The 22,323-nt window shown below is 34.8% G+C and overlaps 1 protein-coding gene across 2 annotated transcripts in view; it reads right to left on the bottom strand.

Moving 5' to 3' along the window:
- LOC108690971 (four and a half LIM domains protein 2) overlaps positions 1 to 22,323 on the bottom strand; it is a 129,243-nt gene that overhangs the window by 87,587 nt on the left and 19,333 nt on the right. The window contains exon 1 of one of the 2 annotated variants that reach the window (XM_018198528.1): positions 4,556 to 7,243. The exons of the other annotated variant lie outside the window; for it this stretch is intronic. Coding sequence (XP_018054017.1) covers positions 4,556 to 7,228 — 2,673 coding nt within the window. The 5' untranslated portion in view covers positions 7,229 to 7,243. Of the gene's footprint in view, positions 1 to 4,555; positions 7,244 to 22,323 lie in introns of those variants that run through there. 2 annotated transcript variants of the gene reach the window in all.

Here is a 22,323-nt window from a genome sequence, read left to right as displayed (position 1 = left end):
TGACTGTGACAAAATATATTTATGAACTATTAATAATTTCTATGAAATATATATCTCATTAATTGTAAAAAAATAAAATAGATGGTTTATTTGCCAGGAATACGCCATATTTAAATAAGGAAACTCGGCTATATGATAATATTTTTCTCAATAAATTATTTATAGTTTTTAAGATGCTTATTTGCAGCAATAACATTAAATTACTTCAATTTGATTTGTGATATTACTAATCCAGCTTCGGTATGTTTCAAGACCTATAAATAATTGCGGCACACGATTAGCTTGAACTGGAAATTGTATACATTCATAAGAAATATTATTAGACACGAATAACTGCGCCTTGACTGAATATGGCGTTTTTCACTCATGTATATGTTTAAATAAGAATTTATTTCAATACAATAAATATGGTATATCGCAAATAATTTTTCTCAGTGTACCATTATGCAATTTTATGTCGCGAAATAATATAATTACAGCTTATATTTCTATTTACCTTATATAAAAGAAGAAAATAAAAAAATAAGAAAAAAAAAGCAACTTTTAACAAAATATATGATTGCTACGAATGGTTAAAGAATTGATATTGATCTCTGAGATCATAAATCACTGCACTAAAGGAACCGCTGAGTGTCTGGAAACTGTTTGCGCCAGTCGGGTCTACAAGAGGTTTCTAAGTCTTGGTCCACAGTCACCGGTTTGTCTACAAAGGGAGAGGAGAAGAAGAAATCGCCGTGTTGGATGGAAGAAAGCGCCCGAAGCGCGTTGGATGCGTTCAAGAACCTTCCGGCCGGCATATATGGTCGGTCTGCCCACGTTCGGTTCTCTCGTTGCTGGTCTCATCGCCAAATATCGAGTAGACACGCGTTGGAAAATATGCCGGCAGTCGCCGATCTGTCTCTAGCTGTCTATATATAGCAATACCGAATAACGATACCCGTAGCGTGCTGAGCGTTGTTATCTAATTAACATATTTTTCGTTCTGACTCACCGTGCGGTGAAGGGCCTGTTTTCCTTACGATGTCAAGGCGGATCGCAAAAAAATACAGGAGAAACGAGAGGTTAATTATTTCGAGTCTGCAGAAATATTTCGATATCTAACTTTTCTTATGTCTATATAATAAGCATAAAATGAAAAATCACGATTGCTGAAGATTTAATAAAGATTATTTTAGATTAATTCATAGTAATAAATTAATGTAACTTCAGTTTAAAAAATTCGAAAGTATTGAATTTACAACTTTATTGCGTTAATATGTTTCTGATTAATTATCGCTCTAAGCATTAAAGGACCTTTCATCCATCTATAATTTTTGCGCAAAAGTAGCTCTTGAAATGATTAAATGATGCTTTTGATTGCGGCTGCGTTGCTCAAGAAGACAGATTACTTAGAATTAACATACCGCAAGCATTGTGAAGAATTATTCCAATCATTTGCCGCTCGAAATCAACAGCGCTGCTGTAACGCAGAATTGTAGCGAGAATGCAATTTGGCGAATCTGGTTTAATTCGATGGTTGCGCACTTTCGCTCGATTGCTTTTTAACGGATTATAACCGCTGTTAAAACGTCAAAATATTAATTCGCATTTAGAATTATATACCAATTAAATATATTTTTCCAAAAACTAAACGTTAAACGATTTCCACTTATAATTATTTAAAATGAGTTAAACTGTGTTTTTTTTTTATTATTCCTTGATTAGTGTAACATTTTCAATACCGGCATTAAATATCGTCAAAATTATTATGTATTGTTTCCGCATTCGGCCAATATAATTAACGTTTAAATTCATTCTGTAGATCTTGGAAGATTGATTAGAACATAACGGATCCACTCATACCTACCCCCTTAACGAACCGATCACTCGATTATCTCGCGGACAAAGGCTGCATTTTTAACGCGACGACCCGTTTAAGGAGAGATGTTATCCGTAACGACGTGTCCTACGCGCGATACTGGCCATTCAGCTCGTGGGCGGTTCACTGACATTTGCATGACGCGTTGGCCAATAGACAAGGTGATTACGAAAGTTCGCGCGTTGAAAACCTGTGCCACGGCAGACTCGACGACAAATTGATAAGTAATTCCCGCTGGAAAAATTTGGTTTGCTTCAAGATGCAAAATGCGAAATCGAATTACATAATCGACTCGATTACCTCAAAATTGACGAGAGCCATTTTGCTCATCTCAGTTATAACTATGAAGATTAGAGTGAAAAATTATTTCTTTTAGCGCTATTTATAACAATACTTAATTATAGGTATTCTTTTATATAAAGAGCAAAAATAAAAATACTATTCTACTTCTTTAACAGTTATTAAAAGAAAAGTTAGATTTTGAATGCAAGTAATAAAATCTTACTTTTTTTATTAACGTTATATGTATGTGTAAATTATATGATAGGAAATCCTTTACGATTTTTTTATTTTCTCGATTTATTTTTTCCTAATTAATTGTTTTAGCAGAAAATAATATTTACTTGATGATAATGATATTATGCGATAAAATTGATTTTACGAAAATTTTTTACAGCGAGTCATTGCGTCATTACCATTTAAAGGATTAGCAATGGTAGCAGTCGAGCTACCGGTATTTAGCTTTCACTTAATCGGATTGAACCGCGGTGAAGTAATTTGTGCACCCTGTGGACGTAAATAGGCGTGGATGATAAATGGAGATTATAAATTGCTCGTTCTGGATGGGTCTGAAACGCTTATGAAGTTTGTTAAGAAACCAGTGTGTTTGAACATCGATAAGGTTGGATATTGATATTGTTTAATTTAAAAAAACAGTTGTTGCAAATCGCGTAAAATATATTTTACAATTAAAAAATGAAAATAAAAATAATGTTTATAATGCATGTACAAAAATAAATAAAAAAAAGCACATTAATAATATTAACAAGAACAGATAACTAAAATATGGAAAAGAATAAATATAAATTGATTAATATAAATTGAATGACAATGAATTTATGAATAAAATTATTATAATATATTGTATTTTGTATCTCAAGAGAGGGAAAATTATTTTATGCGATTTAGTGAAATGTAACGCGTTGCGAGGGTTGGAGAATAAAAATTGATGAGACCGATTATTCAGGAGAGATCTTTAATAAAATCCTGCTACACACAATTCGCTGTTGCGTTTATATTCACGCAAGTTACGAAACTTATCATCTCCAATATAGCCACTTAATTTTAAGGTATCGCGCTCTCTCAACCGTAAAACGGCCATCACGAAATTCCAGGCAAATTGCAATTTTAGTACACGAGGCCGTGTAATATTGCGCAAGATTTCCATGGTGATTCAGTCGTTCGTACTCAATGTGCGAGAGATAACAATACTGCTTTTCGCTCGCCAACGATCACGGAAAATCGTCGATAAGTAAATACACAAAGCGCATAAACGATACTGCAAACCAAACCAGTTCAGTATCATATATAGTCTCATCATTTAAATGATATTGTAACTCCGTATATTCGAACTTTTCAAATTCTGCTCGCGAGAAAATCGCTACTATTGTAAGTGCACCAGTAAATGATCATCGAATTTATGTTTATTTCTGATAATTATATATTTAAATAAGAATTATATATTTAAAAAAGATTTAGCTTCTTATAATTTTCAATTATAACTATAAATTTGGAATTAATTTTCTCTTTCTTACTGAAGTTATAATAATAACGCTTGCACGCTAATTCTATAATATTCAGGTATTAAATGATAATTCGGCCAATAGTCTGTAATTATGCTTATTAGCTGTTATAAATAATATACATAATATTAAGTCCATGATTTATTTAGTGGATATATCGTTTAATTGCATATTTCTGATATCATTTAAATGACTATTAAATACTCCAATATATATTATTTTATTTTAAAAAATCAATAACTAAGCTTTCCAATATTTAACTTATTAAAAATCAATGATTTATCAATGATTTATGACATAATAATCTTACTTTCAAATTAAAAAATATCATCTTCCGTTATTAAATGCAAATGATAACCTATGTATCGCTTTGCATGAAACCAATAAGAAAATTTAAAACTTATTGATAATGACTAAGCCATATGTCGGTTATAAATATAATACTGTTTACAAAAGGATTAAATTATCGAACAATATTTCTTAAACGACCATCCACTAGTGCCTTACTATACGAGATGAGAGTAAAACAAGAATTACGATTCTCGCATTACGACCACACGCGACATTACAATTTCACCTCCGCACGATTTCAATGTTGGAACAAATTTGCTTCGAGTCGAATTCCAGGAACGGTAGAAAATTGACACAATCGCCGTAACTATAGGCCGATTCCAGCAAATGGTGACAGGGGTCGAAAGAACGGGAAAGCTGGGCTTTCTCTTCCTCGGGAACTTATCCTCGATATAAATGCCTCGAATCAATGTTACGTGACGCTTATCGTTTCCAACCAAGACTGCTACCTTTTTCATCTCCTCCAGCGATTTATGAAAATCGCTTCGCGCCTCTGAACCATAAAGGAACGATCAAAAGCAATTGACTCATGAAAGTGCCATACCCCTTCGCGGTAGTTCCAGATCGTTCTCGAAGGTGTCGCACCGCCGGCATCGCCACCGCCTCTCCCCGGTAGAATTCCGCCGTCCCTTCGAGTTCTCCGCCAACGATCCTCTTCCTCGTCCTCGTCGCTGTCCTCATCGTCGTCTTCGTATTTCTTAGGTCTAACCGCGCATATCTCTTGCACCGGACGACGCCGCCGGCGTCTCTCTGCTACGCTGCCGGAATCTTCCGATGATCGTATCCTGATGATCGTTGTACCGTTGCGATCATGAGTCGAGGAAAATCGTGGCGACTCGCTATCGCCCGAGTCAATTCTGCCACGCGTCTCGAAGCGATTTTCCTCAGGATCGTTCGTAGTTGTCTCGACTGTGCCGCCCCGTGTGTCTTGCAGGATCAAGAATCCTCGCTCCGGCGAGACGTCGACATCAAGTTGTCCTTCTGGAGCATTTCGCACCTTACTGTGATCCCGCAGATACTTCGCGGAGAAAATCCGGTTGTTCTCGTACCAAGTTTTGGCGCAGAAATTTTTCGAGTTTTTGGCATTACTCTCTGCCTCATCTTTCTTCGGTGGCGACAACGTTCTCGTGTGTCTATCCGATTTCCTATCGAATATTTCGTGATCTCTGCTTCGCAACGATGGGCGTCTTTTCGGGGAAACGTCACGCTTCTTGAAAGAATTCGTTCTGACTGTTGCTTTGTTCTCCTCCTCGAAAGGAGGACTTGAAACATGTAATTCGTCATCTTGCGTCTTAAAGGATACCTTGCCGAACTCTATGTATCGATCATTCGCAGTTTTCCGATCGATATTGTTCTCGTAATCGTGATACAACGTTCGCCCGAATTCCTTATCATCGTTCTTGAAACTGTTCTTCCTCCTTTCTAAATTTCTCTCATGATCTTTGCAGGAAATCTCGCCAAACTCGACATTCTTTTCCTTAAACGAATTCTTCTTCCCGGAATCTTCGTTTACATTTTTAAATGAGTTGCTTCTGCTCGATTCGTCATCAACATTTCTCAGGACAATCCTGCTGACGCCACCCGCATGTTCCATGGATGAGACTCTCTTCTCTGCATTGTCATTCTGATCTTTTAGGAAAGTTGTATCAAATTCACCATCTCGTACCCTAAAGAAACCTTTTTTATTTATATCTGTGCTTACATCTTTGAAAGAATCTTTACATGATAAGTCTTCCTGATCCTTGCCGAAATAATTGCTCGAGATCTCGTGTTGATTTTTCGACATGTGCTTCTTATACGCTTCGTTATCACGATCTTTAAACGATGTTTTTCTGATCAAATTAGATTCACGATCCTTGCTAGTTGTCCTCTTAGATTCAGCTTTGAAAGAATTCTTCTTGGTTATCGGTTCTCGATCGTACTCCTTTAGAGATTCCTTCCTAGTCAGATTTGGTTCTCTGGACGAACTTCGCCTGGGCGAACTTCGGTCAAGGTCTCTCCTAGGTTCAAGAAGAGCCCGATCGTACTTGTGTATCCTCACGTCAAAATCCTCCGGAGAACCCTCATAAATGTAACTCCTCCTCTTTGAAGAATTGTCCCTCGATCGAGAATGATTTTCTTCGTCTTCTACCGATTTCCTTCGGTAATTTCTCTCAGCATTGTAAGTGTCGTTCGTTTTTCGGAAACTGTCGTCTCGTCGAAGCTCGCGAGTCTCGTTCCGCCTCTCAGAACTTCTCGATTTTCGATCAGTAGATCGCTCACGTTGAATTGCATCTTCTTCTTGATCATATTTTCCACGCAGCTTGGACTCGCTCAATCTACGCGGTTCATCTTCGTGATTATCTTTCAGTTTCCGATCTCGTTCGTTGGATAAATTATCGTGCGGATAATTAATGATCGGCGATCTTATATCATTCCTACCGTCATTTTTCGTCTTGCCATGCGCTTCCTTTTCAGGACTCGTTGATCTCTGCTCTCTCTTAAATCGTAGTTTGCTCTCCTCTCGTGACTTCAATCGCTCGATCATCGCCTGGATTCTACGGTCCGGCGACTGACTGCCATCGGTAGCTAAATTTTCGATCTCCTTAAGCAATATATCTCTCTCGTCAACGGGTTGCACCAAATCGTTATTATTGTCATTGCTTCTACTAATCTTGGATATCTTTCCTCGATTCCTCGATTCCATCTCCTCTTCCCAGGATTCTTTCATTCTTGATTTATAAGAGCCATTGAGATCTCTCTCGATGAACTCGCTTTTTTGTCGGCCCTCCCTCGGTAAAGATCCCACGTATCCTTCATCTCGATACTCCGGACGATCGTGCGATTTATCCGGCTTTGCACCCACAAGCTCGCTCCTGAATTTTCCATTTGTCAGTTGCATATCCTCGGGATCCTGTTTCCTCGATTTTCTTGTGTCATCTTGGACGATGTCTTTAATGCCCCAAGAACCGAAGTGTTCTCTACTCTTCTTGTATAATAGATCGGCATTGTTCTCTTCCGTCTGTGCAAAGTTCTTATTATATTCTTGTCCGTTCCGCTCTACCTTGTTGTCGTGTTGCTTTGACATGCCGAAATGATAACGATTGCCGCGCCCACCGTTCTTGCACGACCGGCTGGAGTGTATTTCCGTCTCGCTTCGATGAAAATGATCCTTGGCGAACGGAGCGGCCCTCGGCGTGTCCTTCACTGCCGAAGGGCCGCGCAAGCGAGACGTCATCTTCGCGAGGAACGAAATCTTGAAGACAAGAAGTGTTATATCTCACTCAAATGATATCGTTTATATGTATGTACAATATACAAGTGGGTGTAATTCCGATATAGATAGATATATAACAATTAATATCACTAAAAATTCTTCAGTAAAAAATTTTATAAAGTAATCTTTTTTTTTTTTTGAAAAATTGTGGATTCTTTCAATGACGAACGCTGTCGTTAATTTCTTGTGATATCTCCAGGCATGAAAGAGGAACGTAGGCGCTCTGAGACACGCACGGTTAAGTATACGAGCGCTAACCTATTATTATTCGCGTATATCGAACCAGCCCAACGGCTACCGTCGATGCCGATCGATCCCTGATCCTTCGTCATCCACCGTGCGTATGTATTTATACTTGACGTTAGTGCACGAGTACTGAAACTATCTAGGTACACTAAGATTTCTGAAAGTAACATCAGAAGCACTGTTCAATGAAGATAAAATATCATACCACTTTAAAATGTATCTGTTTTTTCACCAACTATCTCGTATCCATGAGATCTCTTCAATGAAAAGAGATTAACTGATGCTCTAATACAAAATAAAATGTGACGTTTTGATATTGAATTAAGCTCTGAAATGACACAAAGATATGTCACTAATAAAACTCCTGACAAAACAATCAAATTAACTGAACCGATTAACCGCACAGATTCTTCACAGGCTTGAACCATTTCTTCATCTTAAACAGAAGCAGTTCATACAGATTTTCACAGTCTAAGCAAAAATCAAACTGAAATTTCTTCAGATACTAAAGGGAGTGTCACCCTTAATAAACAAACACAACAACGTGGACGATGATCGCGACTGAATGATACACTTGAATCTCTATTACTGATGAGTAGCTCACCGAATCCTTTGTACTTCTCGAATAAGGACACACCTTCCGAATCTCACGGTCACTAAGCCGTAAACGTCTTATGTCTAGATACTCTTTGTCTCTCTCTTCTCTCTCTCCCTTTCTCTTTCTCTCTTTCTCTCTCTCTCTCTCTCTCTCTCTCTCTCTCTCTCTCTCTCTGTCTCTATCTTTCTTTCTTTCTTTCTTTGATGCTTTTTCGGGAGAGAAGTGAAGGTCAATCTTTGACGGATCCTCGCGTCTCGCTGAAACTTGCAGGAGTGCGAGAGAGCGCCGGTCTTCTCACCTCTCGAGGTGGCTTCTTCTCGACGAGAAGCCGGCTTCGGGATGGAACGACGACGACGACGACGACGACGAACGCGCGCAGCAGACGACCCTGAAAGTCGTCTGTGGACTTTCACGAACGCGAGCACTTTGCCGGTCGGAGTCACCACGAGAGTGTGCACCGGAGGGAGAGCGTGTTCCTCCCGCTCTCTCGCCCCTGCCCCCTATCCTGTCGAGGCCCCCCTCGCTTCCAGCCGTCCGCGAGCCGTCCCCTTCCTCACTAAGCCCTCTCTACCCCGTTTCTACCGCACGCCACATCCTCCCCCCTTTTCGTCCTTCCTCCTTCACGCCGCCGCTGACTCCTTCGCCTTCTATTCGCGGTCCTGCGGTCCTCCCTGAGGTGAGGTGGAGCACGATTCTCCCGTTAATCCGCCGATGCTTTGAGCATGTGTTGAACCACAAGATATGTCATAAATATATAAGCTCGACTTTAAGGTTCATCGGCCTCTTTGACTGATCGAAGCCTATGAAACAATAGAAAGCTTCAAGGAAGAGCTAGAGTTTCCAAGAGTTTGTTAATTTGAAAGAAATTTAAGTCTTTAAAAGCCAGTGGCTTTAAAGTAATGTGAGACATTAACAGCATGATGCGATAAAGTACAGCGACGAAGATACATCCACCACAATTAGCTATAAATTAACTACTAAGCTAAGACTAATGATAGAAACATGTTTATCAATGTCGTAGCAACAGCTACGACATAAGAAATCAATGGAGATATATTTTTTCGAACGACAGAACGAGAGCGGAAGCATCGTCTTTCACTTTCGAGGCGTAGCCAGGCGTTCGCGCGGAAATTAATGGCACACTTCGAACGTGAAAGGAGCTAAACGCGCGAAAATATAGAAAAAAAGGTACATAATGCTCTCGTTATACCGATGAGAGGTTTCACAAATAGATCATCCATATTTACGTTTCATTAAAACTTCCCTCTTGGATTCTTATTTATAGTTTAAATGTCAAGTTAAGAAATTAATAAATTCCTCGGAAAAAATAAGAAGCAGTTACACCAAAAAGATTAGCAAATTTCTTGAAATTAAGTCAAGAAATTAACAATTTAACTTGACGTATCTACGACATATTAATGAATGTAAAAATCTTGGAACATTCGAACCGCATAACAATTTTTCTCGCGCAGCTCGCGTATTAAATCCAGACAGAGGACGTCGCGAATACTCTCGCAGGAACTTGGAGAATGTCGTCGATGCTAAAGGCTTCGCTATCTCGTATTGACTGTGGTCCTGCAGCTTCATGAGACCTTAGCGATCCCTTAATGGAGCTGGTTGAATAAAAAAGAGTAATGTTCCATAGAAAACGTTACTTAGTGCATATTTACGTTTGCGCCAAGGAAAGTCAGATGACAAAATCGCTGACAGAAAGAAAATTGAAAAGGAGAATAGGGAAAAGAAGAAGAATTTTCACATCATATGATTTAAGTCTTAAAATTGTTTTCTCTTATCTTGCGAAAAATTACAAGCGATTTAATGGAATGAAATCAGCACTGGTGCGAATTACGATATGTCAGAAATGGAAAGTTGAAGCTATCATTGATCATCAGCAGAAACGTTTTAAACAGTTTTCGAATTCTTGGTGGTATTAAAATGAAATTATAACGCAATTTTTAATGTAAATTATGTGCGTAATATATAAAAGAGCAAATAAAAATATAAATAGATAAATTATTTATACATAAAATTTCAGCAGATTTTCAATTATCAATAAGAATTATGTCGCAAAATTTTCAATAACGGTAATCGATTCTTGACAAAAATATGATCTTATGCTTATAATTGCAATATTTAACATTTTAAATATGTTGATAGTTTAAAGACACGTAATTAGTATAACTAGGATATTAAATATTAAAAAAAATTTTTATTTTATAGTTATATTTTTTATTATTTGTACATTCCTTTGTCTCATAAGGGTTTAATGTAAATTTAGCTATAATATAATGCTAGTAAAAAATATAACTAGAAATTAAATTTTTTTTTGTCTACGGCAACTTTTTTATTTTTCTTTTCCAGAATAAGATTTTAAAGAAAACTATATTTAGAGTGTCGTAACTATCCCAGCTATTCACTTAAGGTTAAATTGACAATGCAAAAATTCAACATCTATAAAGATTACGAGAGAATTTTTTCTTTCGTAAATCGAATGCAAAGCTTCGAGACAATAGCGGTAACATCTACCTACAAAAGGGTTAACGAACGACCCATTGGCGAAATGGCAAGGAACCGGCTCGTGAATCATCGCCAAATAAATGCTAACCTTCCAAGGCACAAAATGCGTGGCATAAAGGGAAAAAAAGATATTTTCTTCGGTGAAATATACAATCGAGTCGTCCGTGCGCGCCTAATCGCTTCTCGACCTCGCGGGTGCGGCGCGAGATTTTACTGCGAATCACTACGTGATGGCTTGAGAAACGTTCCGTACGAATTTCTTTTCACATATTCTGATACACACAAAAAACAATTTTTTAAATAAAAAATAAATGCGGACACATGAAATATTAAACAACAGTTTTGATCGATAATAACGATGACAAAAATTGATAATATTATTAATTATAATACGAATTTGAACCGATGAGAATAAATCTAATTAAGAGAATTATTTTCAATCAAAGCGGATCTTAATGCTTAAATATTTCGGTGTGAATTTATTTTATATAATAATATTATACATTCCATAATAAATCCTCTAAAAATATTATTGCATTCTTACGCAAAAAACAATCGAGTCAGTGATCATTCACTGCTAATTGTTCACTGTGCACCCATCCATTATGTTTCCACGTAAACGGCACGCTGCGATCTTTCCGTCCTATCGAAGACAATGAAAGACCACGGCGGCATTGAACGAGCGAAATATCACCATTCTCTGTTACGGTGAGGATAATCGCTAAATTAGCAGAATCGTTACTCGCGCGCATCGATGATTAGTTATCGCGGAATAATTTATATCATCGCAGCGTGTTTATGGCGATTAAAAGTCTATCATGGCGAGCCGATGAGGCCCGATGGCTCTCGATCGAGCGCGTTTCTTTGCCTCGTATCCGATTCGCGAAACATGAACGTGCGTTATTAATCACGCGTGTCCCATAAGCGGGCTTTCACTCTTGCGTCACACCGTAAAGCCAGACAATCGGCTTGTGCTTCATATATCATGTCTGCCGTCTCAAGCATCGAACGCGCAACAACGACACGATGATATCTTGATCAATTGTATGATTCGCTCTCGCGACTCGTCCTCATCGAGTACTTTGTTAAATCGTCACGCAAATGCATGACGATATCGATTTCGAACGCCAGCGAGAATCATCTGACAATAAAACTTAGGCGCATCATGCCGCAATAATTATCGCGGCTCTCGAGACAATTAATTTTCCGGCTTCATAATTAATTTATCGCGTGCTTCCAACATCGCGTGGCGTTTCGCGAGAAATCGCGCAATCGATCGAGGTGAGCGCTAATAGCCGCGATCGCTTAGCTTACATTCACCCTCTCTTATTTTTCTCGTAGAATTTTTTACAACGATTGTAAAACTTTTTTAAACGATTCTTAGCGGTAAAATAAATGAGAAAAAAATTGAGAGAAAAAATAGTTGCAATTATTGTAATTTAATTGTAATTTATAGCTACTTTCAGTGACTATAAATAATTCAGTGATCAACTATAGACTTTTTAATAAAACTATAAACATAATTATTACTAACATTAATTATAATAATAATAACTAAAAATGAAGTTTTTAATCATAATTATTTTACCACGAAATTACAATTACAAATATCAAATACTTTTTTAAACGAAAAGCTCTCACTTTATAAAATGTTTATAAAATTCAACATTTGCAAAATATTAAATAACAAAAGGAAAATCGACGATATTTCATTATATTTCTTTTTTTATTTCCAATTTAGCTTGCTGGAAATATTTTTATCGTTCTTACATCTTCAAATGATCGCTTAAGCCATCGAATTTAACAGAGCATTTGAAATCGAGGATTCGGCTTTTTTTGGAAAATATTGAAGAAATAATTGAGTCGAAAATTGCACCTCACTTCATGTTCTGGTTGTGAAAATCGGTTTGTTAAATTTACGATTCCAACAGTGAAGTGGAAGGATCGGTTTATCCATAACCGGAGAGGACGAACCGTTTCCAGGTAACGCGTCGGCTATTTAACGGGTCCCAGCGCCGCGAATGCGCACAATTAAGTTCCGCTTTGCGCTTCGTTCGCCTCTAATTGCTCGATGAATTTCCAGTCGCGCGAATCCACTCACGATTCTTTGCCGAAGAGATGAAAAAGAGCGAAAGAAAGAGGTGACTGTTGCAATGAGAAAAGAAGACTCAAGTCTCGATGTCGTTTAATAGATGTGGCAATAATAAAGTTTTTATTCCTATGAATTCATAGAAGAATTAATTCTGGCGGCTCTTACTGGCGAGAAATTGTTAAATTATGCTACATATAATGCTCTTAAATAGAATTCAAATTAAACTAGCATACGTTTATTAATTAATTAATTAGATAAAACTTTCAATAAAATCGTTTTTTTTTTTCAATTATGATAACATTTCTTAACAAAAGTCTTTTTTATGCATTAAGAACATACGTTTGTATTTTACATATATTACGCTTTTAAATATAAGAAGTAAAAAGCAATGAGCACGAGAATTACTTTAAAACGATACCACTATCTCGCACGCCGGATACACTCGTAGAAACGTTTTTATTCGTTAAAAAATATTGAGTAGAAAGTTAACGCAAGAGATAACAGCTAAAGTTTAGAAAGTAAAATAATGCAGGAAAAAGTGTCGCGCGCACTTTGCAAAGAATGCAACGTGAAAATAAATTGAATCCGGGGGCGTATCACAATTACTTGTTCAGGTGGCGTAAGATGCGTGTCAGATAAGAACTTCATAGTTGGCTAAGTCACTTTGTTCCGCGGTATGGAGACACGATAAAACTGCTGCTGGTAATATCAAAAGCCGCGATAGAAAGAGAACAAGAAAGAGATCATTTTACTCGGTCGAACGGTTCGATTATTATGTTTTAGATGCTATCTCCGAGATAGAATATATAAATAATTACAGATTACGTAATCGGAATATTAACTTCCGTTTTGAATTTTTGCAATTCCAAAAATTGAAGTAATTAACTTATAGATAATAAAAAAAAGCATTCTATATTTGCCTTAAAACCATTCCTTAAAATTTTTATATGAATTTTTATGTTGAATTTTTAATATATCCGAATTTTAATTTAATATATGATTGTGTTATTTGAATATTTTATGTATTGTATTAAATCGATATTTAATATTTCTTCTCTCTAAAATAACACAATTTATATGTAAGTAAACAAATAATATAAAAATAATATATTTTAAAAGATAAATTTTAAATGAAAAAAAATATACGTAGTAATTTAAACTTTAAATTAATTCTATTACTATTGAATGTATCCTAATCCCTATTAATAAGAATTTTAAATAGTATTTAAAAGTAGTGATTTAAAAAATGATTAAAAAAAGTTCTGTGACAAAAAGTTTTTCAACTTTGAATAAAATCAAAGTCAATGATTTCGTATTTGCCATTCGTCGATGACTGTCGGCCTTTCTTTGTTTAAAATCGCTTTTCGTGAAATCATCGGATACGTCCCTGTGTGTGGGCCGCGACAAGGTCCTGTCACAACGCCCCCGCTTTTTGCACGCCGTGCTGTGACCACACAGTGAATGGTGCCCCTTACGCGCGTATCGACCTTTTCGCCCGAAATGGCAAGACTGAGGGTATACTTCGAACCGAATCGGTTAGCACTTTGACTATCCGTGCTGTGAAAAATGACTCTGCTGATCCACCGGTCGCAAAGAGATTTATCAACTAAATCAACATAAACATTTAATTGACATTTAATCTTTCTATTTTTTTTTTTTACTATCAGAACAGACGTACCTGCATCTCTGATCGCGTTTTTATAAGTTATTATATATGAAAATTGCTTATTTTATAAATTTGTAAGTGTTGCTTATAAAACATATTAGCACGCACACGAATGAAAATAAGAAATAATAAATGGCTGTATTATTAACCAAAAAAAAAAAATAATTTTATAAGCGTATGAGATTTTTTAATATTGGTTTATACATTTAGACTTTTTAAAAAATTAAGAACAAAATCATTCATATTAACAAATTTTACAATAGTTACAAAGTTTTTTTCTGCGAAACGCAGCCAACGAAAGATCTCGCATAGCAAATCTTTAAAAAGATCAGAACTTTTATTTAAGCGACGCGCTCGATGCTCATCTTTGAGCGTGTTTCTTTCGAGAAAGCGTATGAAAACGAGAGCTCGATCCGTAAGTTGATACAGACATGCATAGTCGTCCGTAATGTAAGACAGACGTTGCCCACATATTTCTCGAGATTCAAGGGCGCTATCACACGCACTGCAATGGTTTTAAGGCGTCATTCACACCGATAAGACCCTCCCAGCTAATAACCGGAGGAGTTAATGAACACATGCTGATTTCCATTCCACCTAGTCGTGACCGATATTCCTTGCGTCCATCAACGAACGCAACGCCGACAACAATTGACACTTCTTATATAGACTTTGCTATTTTTTTTGCTCTCTCGCATATATGAGATTGATTATATTACATTTTATATCGAGTATAAAGTCATCAACACTTTCTATCAATTATAGAACCAGTCATTAGATAAATCTGGAATGACTTGTTCTAAACGGGCATGATATAAAAATGTTAGACCTACAGCCTTAGCCATAAATGTAAAATATTCTCACAAATTGACATAAACATTCTATATCTAATGAAAAATAAATTAAAAAACAGTTTTATTGAAAAACAAATTAATATTATTTAGATAAATAATTATCATAAAATAATATTTATGATAATTTTAATATTTTATTAGTCCTCCTTTAGCTTTTATTACCGCCTTTGTCAAAAAAGTGCAAAAAATTGAGAATTTATACTTATGACTAAGACTGTATATATAAAAGGCTATAAAATAATTAATATTTATTATCGAATTAAGTTTAGGATGTGAATAAATTTAAATTGTTTTCGAAAAATTTTGAACTAAATTTCATTTTAAGACTAGCTTTTTTTAATTTATAGAGGAAAGAGATTATGAGACCTATATTATGAGACCTATACCGAGTTCATTTTGAATAAATGTTAAAAATCTATGGGCAGAATTTGAAATAATAATAGGTCATTTGGAAGCGAAGTTAAGAAGCTTTAAGATAAAATTATATATTATATAAAATTTATAATTCAAATTCCATTTTTTTTTAAATTAAAGAAATGTAAAAAGTGCAAATTACAAAGTCAAAAAATTGTACTCCTAATATGAGATGCCTCGAGAAATCAATAATAAAACGCAAAATATATCAGTATTGCAATTAAAAAATTTTATTTTTATGTTTCTAATATGCAAATAAACCAGCCAGCGTGCGTGAAAATGAGCATGCGATAGATTATACCCAGAACTCGTCTTCAGGTAGTTGGAATCAAGCATCGCAGAAATAGGTACTCGACGTTCATTCCGGTTATCCTTTTTATTATTGTACAATAACATTTACTCTTTAATAACGATTTTCACTATAATATAAGAGCGTGGATTATTTCATATTAGAAATATCCTGAGTATCTCAGATTTCCATGCCTTATGATTTTACAATCAAATCTAACTTCTGTAATTAAACAATTCAACATATCTCGTATTTTTCTATTAGTACGACCTTACTTTATTACAAATTTATTGTCAAATATTTATTTATTAAATAATAAACAAGATTTAAAGGCTTATCTCAATGAAACTTGAAGACATCCAAATTTTAAAATCTTTTTTTATAATAATTACAGACATGATCTAATAATGAATTTTTTTATTAAATATTTTCAATCCAAGAACAATAAATTCATTTGATGGAATCAATAGATAGCATTTATTAGTTTAGCAGAAATGCCGCTATCTCATATTAGGTGCCTATCTCATAATAAGGCAAATAAGAGGCTTTCCTCTATTGTTGAAAGTTAAGTCTTGAGATGCAATGACTTTTCTTGTTAAAAACCAATGTCAAAATTGAGGAAAAAATTTTAATCGAAAGAGAAAAGTTAATAATTCTGAAATAATTCATAATAATTTTCCACTGTATTTAAAATTACAATAAATAATAGGATTTATTGTAATTTTACAGTGAAAATACAGTGGAAAATTATTATGAATTATTTCAGAATTATTAACTTATCTCTTAGATAAGACTAAGCATTGAAATTCTATTGACCAAAATTCACTTTTCCTTAAAGACTATTTTTTATACATATATCATCGTCTAGTGTGACGTTTAGAATCTACATATTTATCTACCACTTGTCTGGCATACTTACATTTATCTACATTTATCATACGACACCTACGTGACAAATATCAGCGTATCGGAAGGCCGTTTTCTCTCTGAGACGTGCTACATGCGAAAAAAAAAGTATTTCAGTGTGCGAAGAGTAGCTCAAGAGCAGCTTAAGTGTGACAGTATCTGCGAATCATCTTACGCGTCATATTTACAAGTCAATCGTTCTCGGAATGTTCAGCGAAACCGAAGCAACCGACAGACCATTTTCGTTTTTCGTCAAATTGTCACGTCATTCCCAGCTATCATCGCATTATTTGTGACCTTCAGATACGTGACGAATTGCAGATCCGGGTACGGCTGTACGCCGAGGCACGTCGCGCGAAAGAAATGCTCTAATTGGATTTACCGCGGGCGACCCGTTAAGCATTTAGCGGTGCACGTCACAATTGCGTTCTGTGCCCCGGCCCTCTCGTAATATAGCGGTGACTCACGCGGCGTTCTCGTTTCATTGGAGAGAACGTGATCTCGGCTCATGCGCTCTGGCGCAACTCGAGAGCCCGCTGGAATCACAATCTTATCAATATTAAAAGAAGGCGCAAGAGTTCGTTAAATTGCTCCCGAAAACTCCGTGGCGAAAGGCAATTTGATATAAATATTTTTCACTGATCGTGAGTGTAGATACACGTGAAAGAAATATTATTTATCTTTAAGTATTTTGATCTTAAGTATCACTTAATCAATAATAAAAGAAATTAATGTTAATAAATTGTAATTTTTATTTAAGTTGTCAATTAAGACTTTAATGATACATGACAAATTTTAAAACATGACAAGCATGTTATATTGAGTTATTTCATCTGTCAACGTAAAAATCAAAAGAATAATACTGTCTTATAATATTATGTCTTATAAAAAACTCTTATAACGACCGTAATTCCGGTCGAGTAAAAGTACATGTTCCACGACTGTCTAACTAGCAACTGCTTTTTATTGGCAATGCCGTTATGCCGTTGATACAATGAAAAACTTGGCGGCTGTTTGAGGTAGCCCGACGTAATGGATGTATCTATTAAGGAACATATCGCGTTCTCAGAAATGATCAAACTCATATAATGATCAAACTCTTTCGAGAAAATTTATCTTCGTCAATAATTTATCTCTAATAATTTATCGTCTGAATAAAGGACAGTTTATTAAAATTTTATGTCTCTTGGTAAATTAATGAATTATACATAAATTGATACAATCTTGTTTTATTATTTTTTAATAAAAAGCCTTACGAAAAAATTAGCGAGCTCGATCTTCCTATCTCAAATGGCTTATAAATATGTATTACGTCGATCAATTTTATATAGAAATAGCGCTTCGAAATTTTTACGCATTCTTTCGCAGATTGATTTTTTTATTTAGCGGAGTCATTTATTGCGCGACTTAATCATACGGCGACATCGTAAAGCAATGATGAGAATCTTTGTTCGAGGCCCGGCGTTATCCGGAGCCGGCATTACAGCGCTCTGCAAATAAAAGCCCGCAATGATTGAATCACGACGCAAATACTTTTGTTTAAAAAAATTATGTAAAAAGAGATACAAATATTTTAAGAGAAGCTTTTTTTATTTATTTGCAAGAGACAATTTCAAGAAGCGGAGCGATCGTGTTACAATTCGTACAAACTGAAATCCTTGAATGCAATATCTAACACGTAAACTGTATCTATATGAAATGTATATTAAAGCTCACCATACACAAATATAAGCTGCATTAGTATAAGACTGTATGGATCAAAAAGTATATAAATCAATATAAATATAAATTATAACTCATATAAATTAATACGACGTCTACTCCTTAAAATTTTTAAAGTAAATCTTACTTTGAAGAGAAAAATCTCACTCTTAAAGACTGAAAATTGAGCGGTGTCTCTTTTTCTAGCTCAATTTTCTCTCTTTAGAGTGAGATTCTATTACAAAGAATTTAAAGAGTATGTTGGATGTTCAGTGGTCCAGTGACCTTATGCTATATTTATGCATTTATGTTATTTTGTATGTGATGATCTTTACAACGTAAAACGTATCTGACAGGAAAAACTAAATGTACATTTTTATATTCTTCTTCTTTTATACTTCCATATGGAGAGCAAACGATTATGACTGCGCTGTATTACCTATGACCTTTTAAAAGCTGTCATAACGGTTGCAGTATTCTCAAATACTCGAAAAGATACTTGGAAACTGGATTTATAATACCTCGTAATATTGAAATCCAATAATGACCTCGATCGTGCATAATGTTCGTTTAAGCTAGAATCGCATACACACGTAATACTCAATACAGATTGATCGCGTTCGCGGATTATGTGCACTCGCGCACAGTGTTTTAAAAAGTCATTAACCAATAAGAGAAGCGGTGATGTAAATTGCAATCAAATAATTAGTATTAAAATGGTTAGCATTAAAATATACAAACTAAAACATTATGAAGTATTTGGAAAGTTTTCTGTACCTTCGTCCGAGTTTCTGCATCTATTTCTAAAGACGAGTAAATTTCTGAATATATATGTCATTACGATATAATTTTAATTTGCAATTCACTTGCATCACGGAATTTTTTACTCTCTTCTTGTGTTTTCTTCTTGAAAGCTAAAATCTATAATACATATAATCCTCTAGTTCTCTGAGGGAATAAGCAGGTATACAGGAAGTCTCTGATTATTGTAATCTCACAACTCGTGACAGCTGCAAACCGAGAAAGGACGAATTCTCCAGTGGGCAGCCATCACTGATGCGAAGACAAACATTGACATTGAGCCGAGACATAATGATGTCACTCGCACGGAAGTGACATCATTTCGTCTGCTCCTTGATCCGACTCACGAATAATTTACAGCTCGTCCAGACTGACCTTTATTTAAATCGTATTTTTGTATGCATTGTGACTTTGATATATACAGTCTAGATTTCAAATAAAAACATTCATAATAGGATTGATAAAAGTGTGCTAAATTGATTAATCTTAATATATGACGTAAGTGTTTTTTTGCTTATTTATTTCATTTAAAAGAGTTCTAGTTTTTATGAACAATATTATTCAAAATTGTTAACGTCGAATCGTCAATATTATTAAAAATCTGAAAGATTGAAAACCTTGTGATAAACCTGTATATAAACTCTGTAGAAATACACAAGAAACCATTTTACAAACGATTGGAATGCAAGTTTACAGTATTAGGTAACGATAAACAAGTTATAAAATCGCATGATGTCACTTATCGTAGTTTAAGTATTCATGAACTAAGCAACCGAGATTAGACCTTTCAAAGATAAAATTTATATTTCTCTGCATTATAATTGTGATTTTTTTATTGCAACTTTTCGAGTTGACTCTCGAATGGATCTTATAAGGTAAATCGCTAAATGCACTCGCGCATCATTTTTTCCTTTCCCGATCGTTCCGTTCGCATTTTAATCACTGTCTTTCTGCGAAATTCGCTCGCAATATAGTTGCAATGCAACGCTTGCGCATTGTTAATATAATCAGATTCTTAAGTTATCTAACTCAGATCATTAAAAATGGAATCATCAACAAGGAAAAATTTATTAATACTACCACAACGACTGTGATTGCTGACGTACTTCAATTAAATTTGATATATTCACGATTGCGCTTATCGGTGTATCTGCCGTTTTACTTGTCATACGTCATGTTTCTTTCACTGTTAACTGACCATTTAATTTTCTTTCAGTTTCCGCAACGTCTGTGTACTTGAAATCGCTTTACGAAAACACGATTCCATTTCCAGGATGAACACAGGAAGGAAATTGCAATAGCAGAAAAAAGAGAGAGAAAAAAAAACTCAATTTCGTGGATGTTTTATCTCGATTTCGTGTGAAAAGATTCGCTTTAGCGATGCTTTGATGTTAGTTAAATCCTTGGTTCGACGTGAGAGCAATTGCTATCCTGATGAAGGACTTCACATTCTACACGAGTTATGTGTCTACAATACACAGAGTAAAAAGTAAGAGTAAGAAATTGACCTTCACAGTCGATTATTCTTCTCACATTTGACTGTAATTGTTTTCTTATACTTCTTACTTTATGTATTATAGACGACGCGTTATAGTTAGTCAAGAAGTTAGGCCAATATGACATGCACCATAAGGCACTATGGTTATGATTGGTTCTACTCCTTGCGAATGGTTACTTAAGAGAATTGTTATTTGTTTTTGTATCATTTTTACCGATGTTAAATCTAAAATGCAAAATATTATAAAGTTTTTTATTTCAACGTGTTACATAGTATTAATTAATATTATTTACACATATTAATATTTTCTTGAGTGTAATACCATTATTATAATTTTTGGTTACCAAGAAAAATACATAATAAAATATAGAAATAGAACAATCCCCAAACGATTACAAAAAAATGAAAGTTGTATCCTCCTTAGGCATTTCTAAATATACCCCTTTTGACTTTTAAAATGCTAGATTTTCGTGTTTCTATAAGAAACGCACGGATGAAGATCGCGAGGATCTAAGGTTCTCCGACACTGGCATTCCCGAACGATTGTGTCACGCGTACCGATAGACTCCCGCTCTGCATTTCGGTTCACCCTGTATATAGATACTGTCAGAATGTAGTTGCATGCTCGTTACGTGTCAGAATGCGTCCAAAACGATCATGTTAAATCTGCTGCACGTGATATACGCGATCCGATGAAGGCCAAACAGTCGCAGAACGCAAAAGAGATCGCGTTAGTACGATATCATTATCAGATTGGCGTTTTGCTGCGAAATACGTACACTGTTGGAAAAAAAATGTGCCAAATTTTGCATGTTCTTAAATCCATTCAAATTTTTGGGTTAATTTAACACAAGATGAATATGAATTAGAAGATTACACAAATATTATGTAAGAGAATAGATATAAAAAAAGATAACATCGACACAGATTTGTAAACAAACCGTGGAAGTATTTTTTTCATTAAAATTAACATTTATGATATGTTAAATTAATCACATTTTATTTATTTATCATACAATGTACGTTTAAAAATACTTTATTTTTATGTTATTTGTTGTTATTGTTATTTTTATGTTACTCATAAATTGTGTCATTTTGACTGCACTAATAAATGTTGAATATTAATTTAATACAAAATCTTTAAATAACATAATTACATTATGTGAATATTATTATATTAAATTAACATTCGAATATGTTAAAAAATTTAACAAACTGTTAACAAGAATATAAGTGGACTTTTTTCAACACAATTTTATTACTGTGTATAAAGACACGAAAGTATAATACTTATTAATTATACTACTCTAATAATTATACACATATTTAAGTAAAATATGCAGCATACGAAATATTTTTTAGTATTTTTAAGCTTTCTTAGTAATTTTTATAAGTTTTTAAGATAGAAAATTAAATATTTTCTAGGATCCTAGAAAAGAAGGATAAACAAAAAAGATATACAAGAATGAAAGTT

This window comes from Atta colombica, unplaced genomic scaffold, assembly GCF_001594045.1.
Source record: "Atta colombica isolate Treedump-2 unplaced genomic scaffold, Acol1.0 scaffold38, whole genome shotgun sequence".
NCBI lineage: Eukaryota > Metazoa > Arthropoda > Insecta > Hymenoptera > Formicidae > Atta > Atta colombica.
This window is presented reverse-complemented; position numbering and strand designations above follow the sequence as displayed.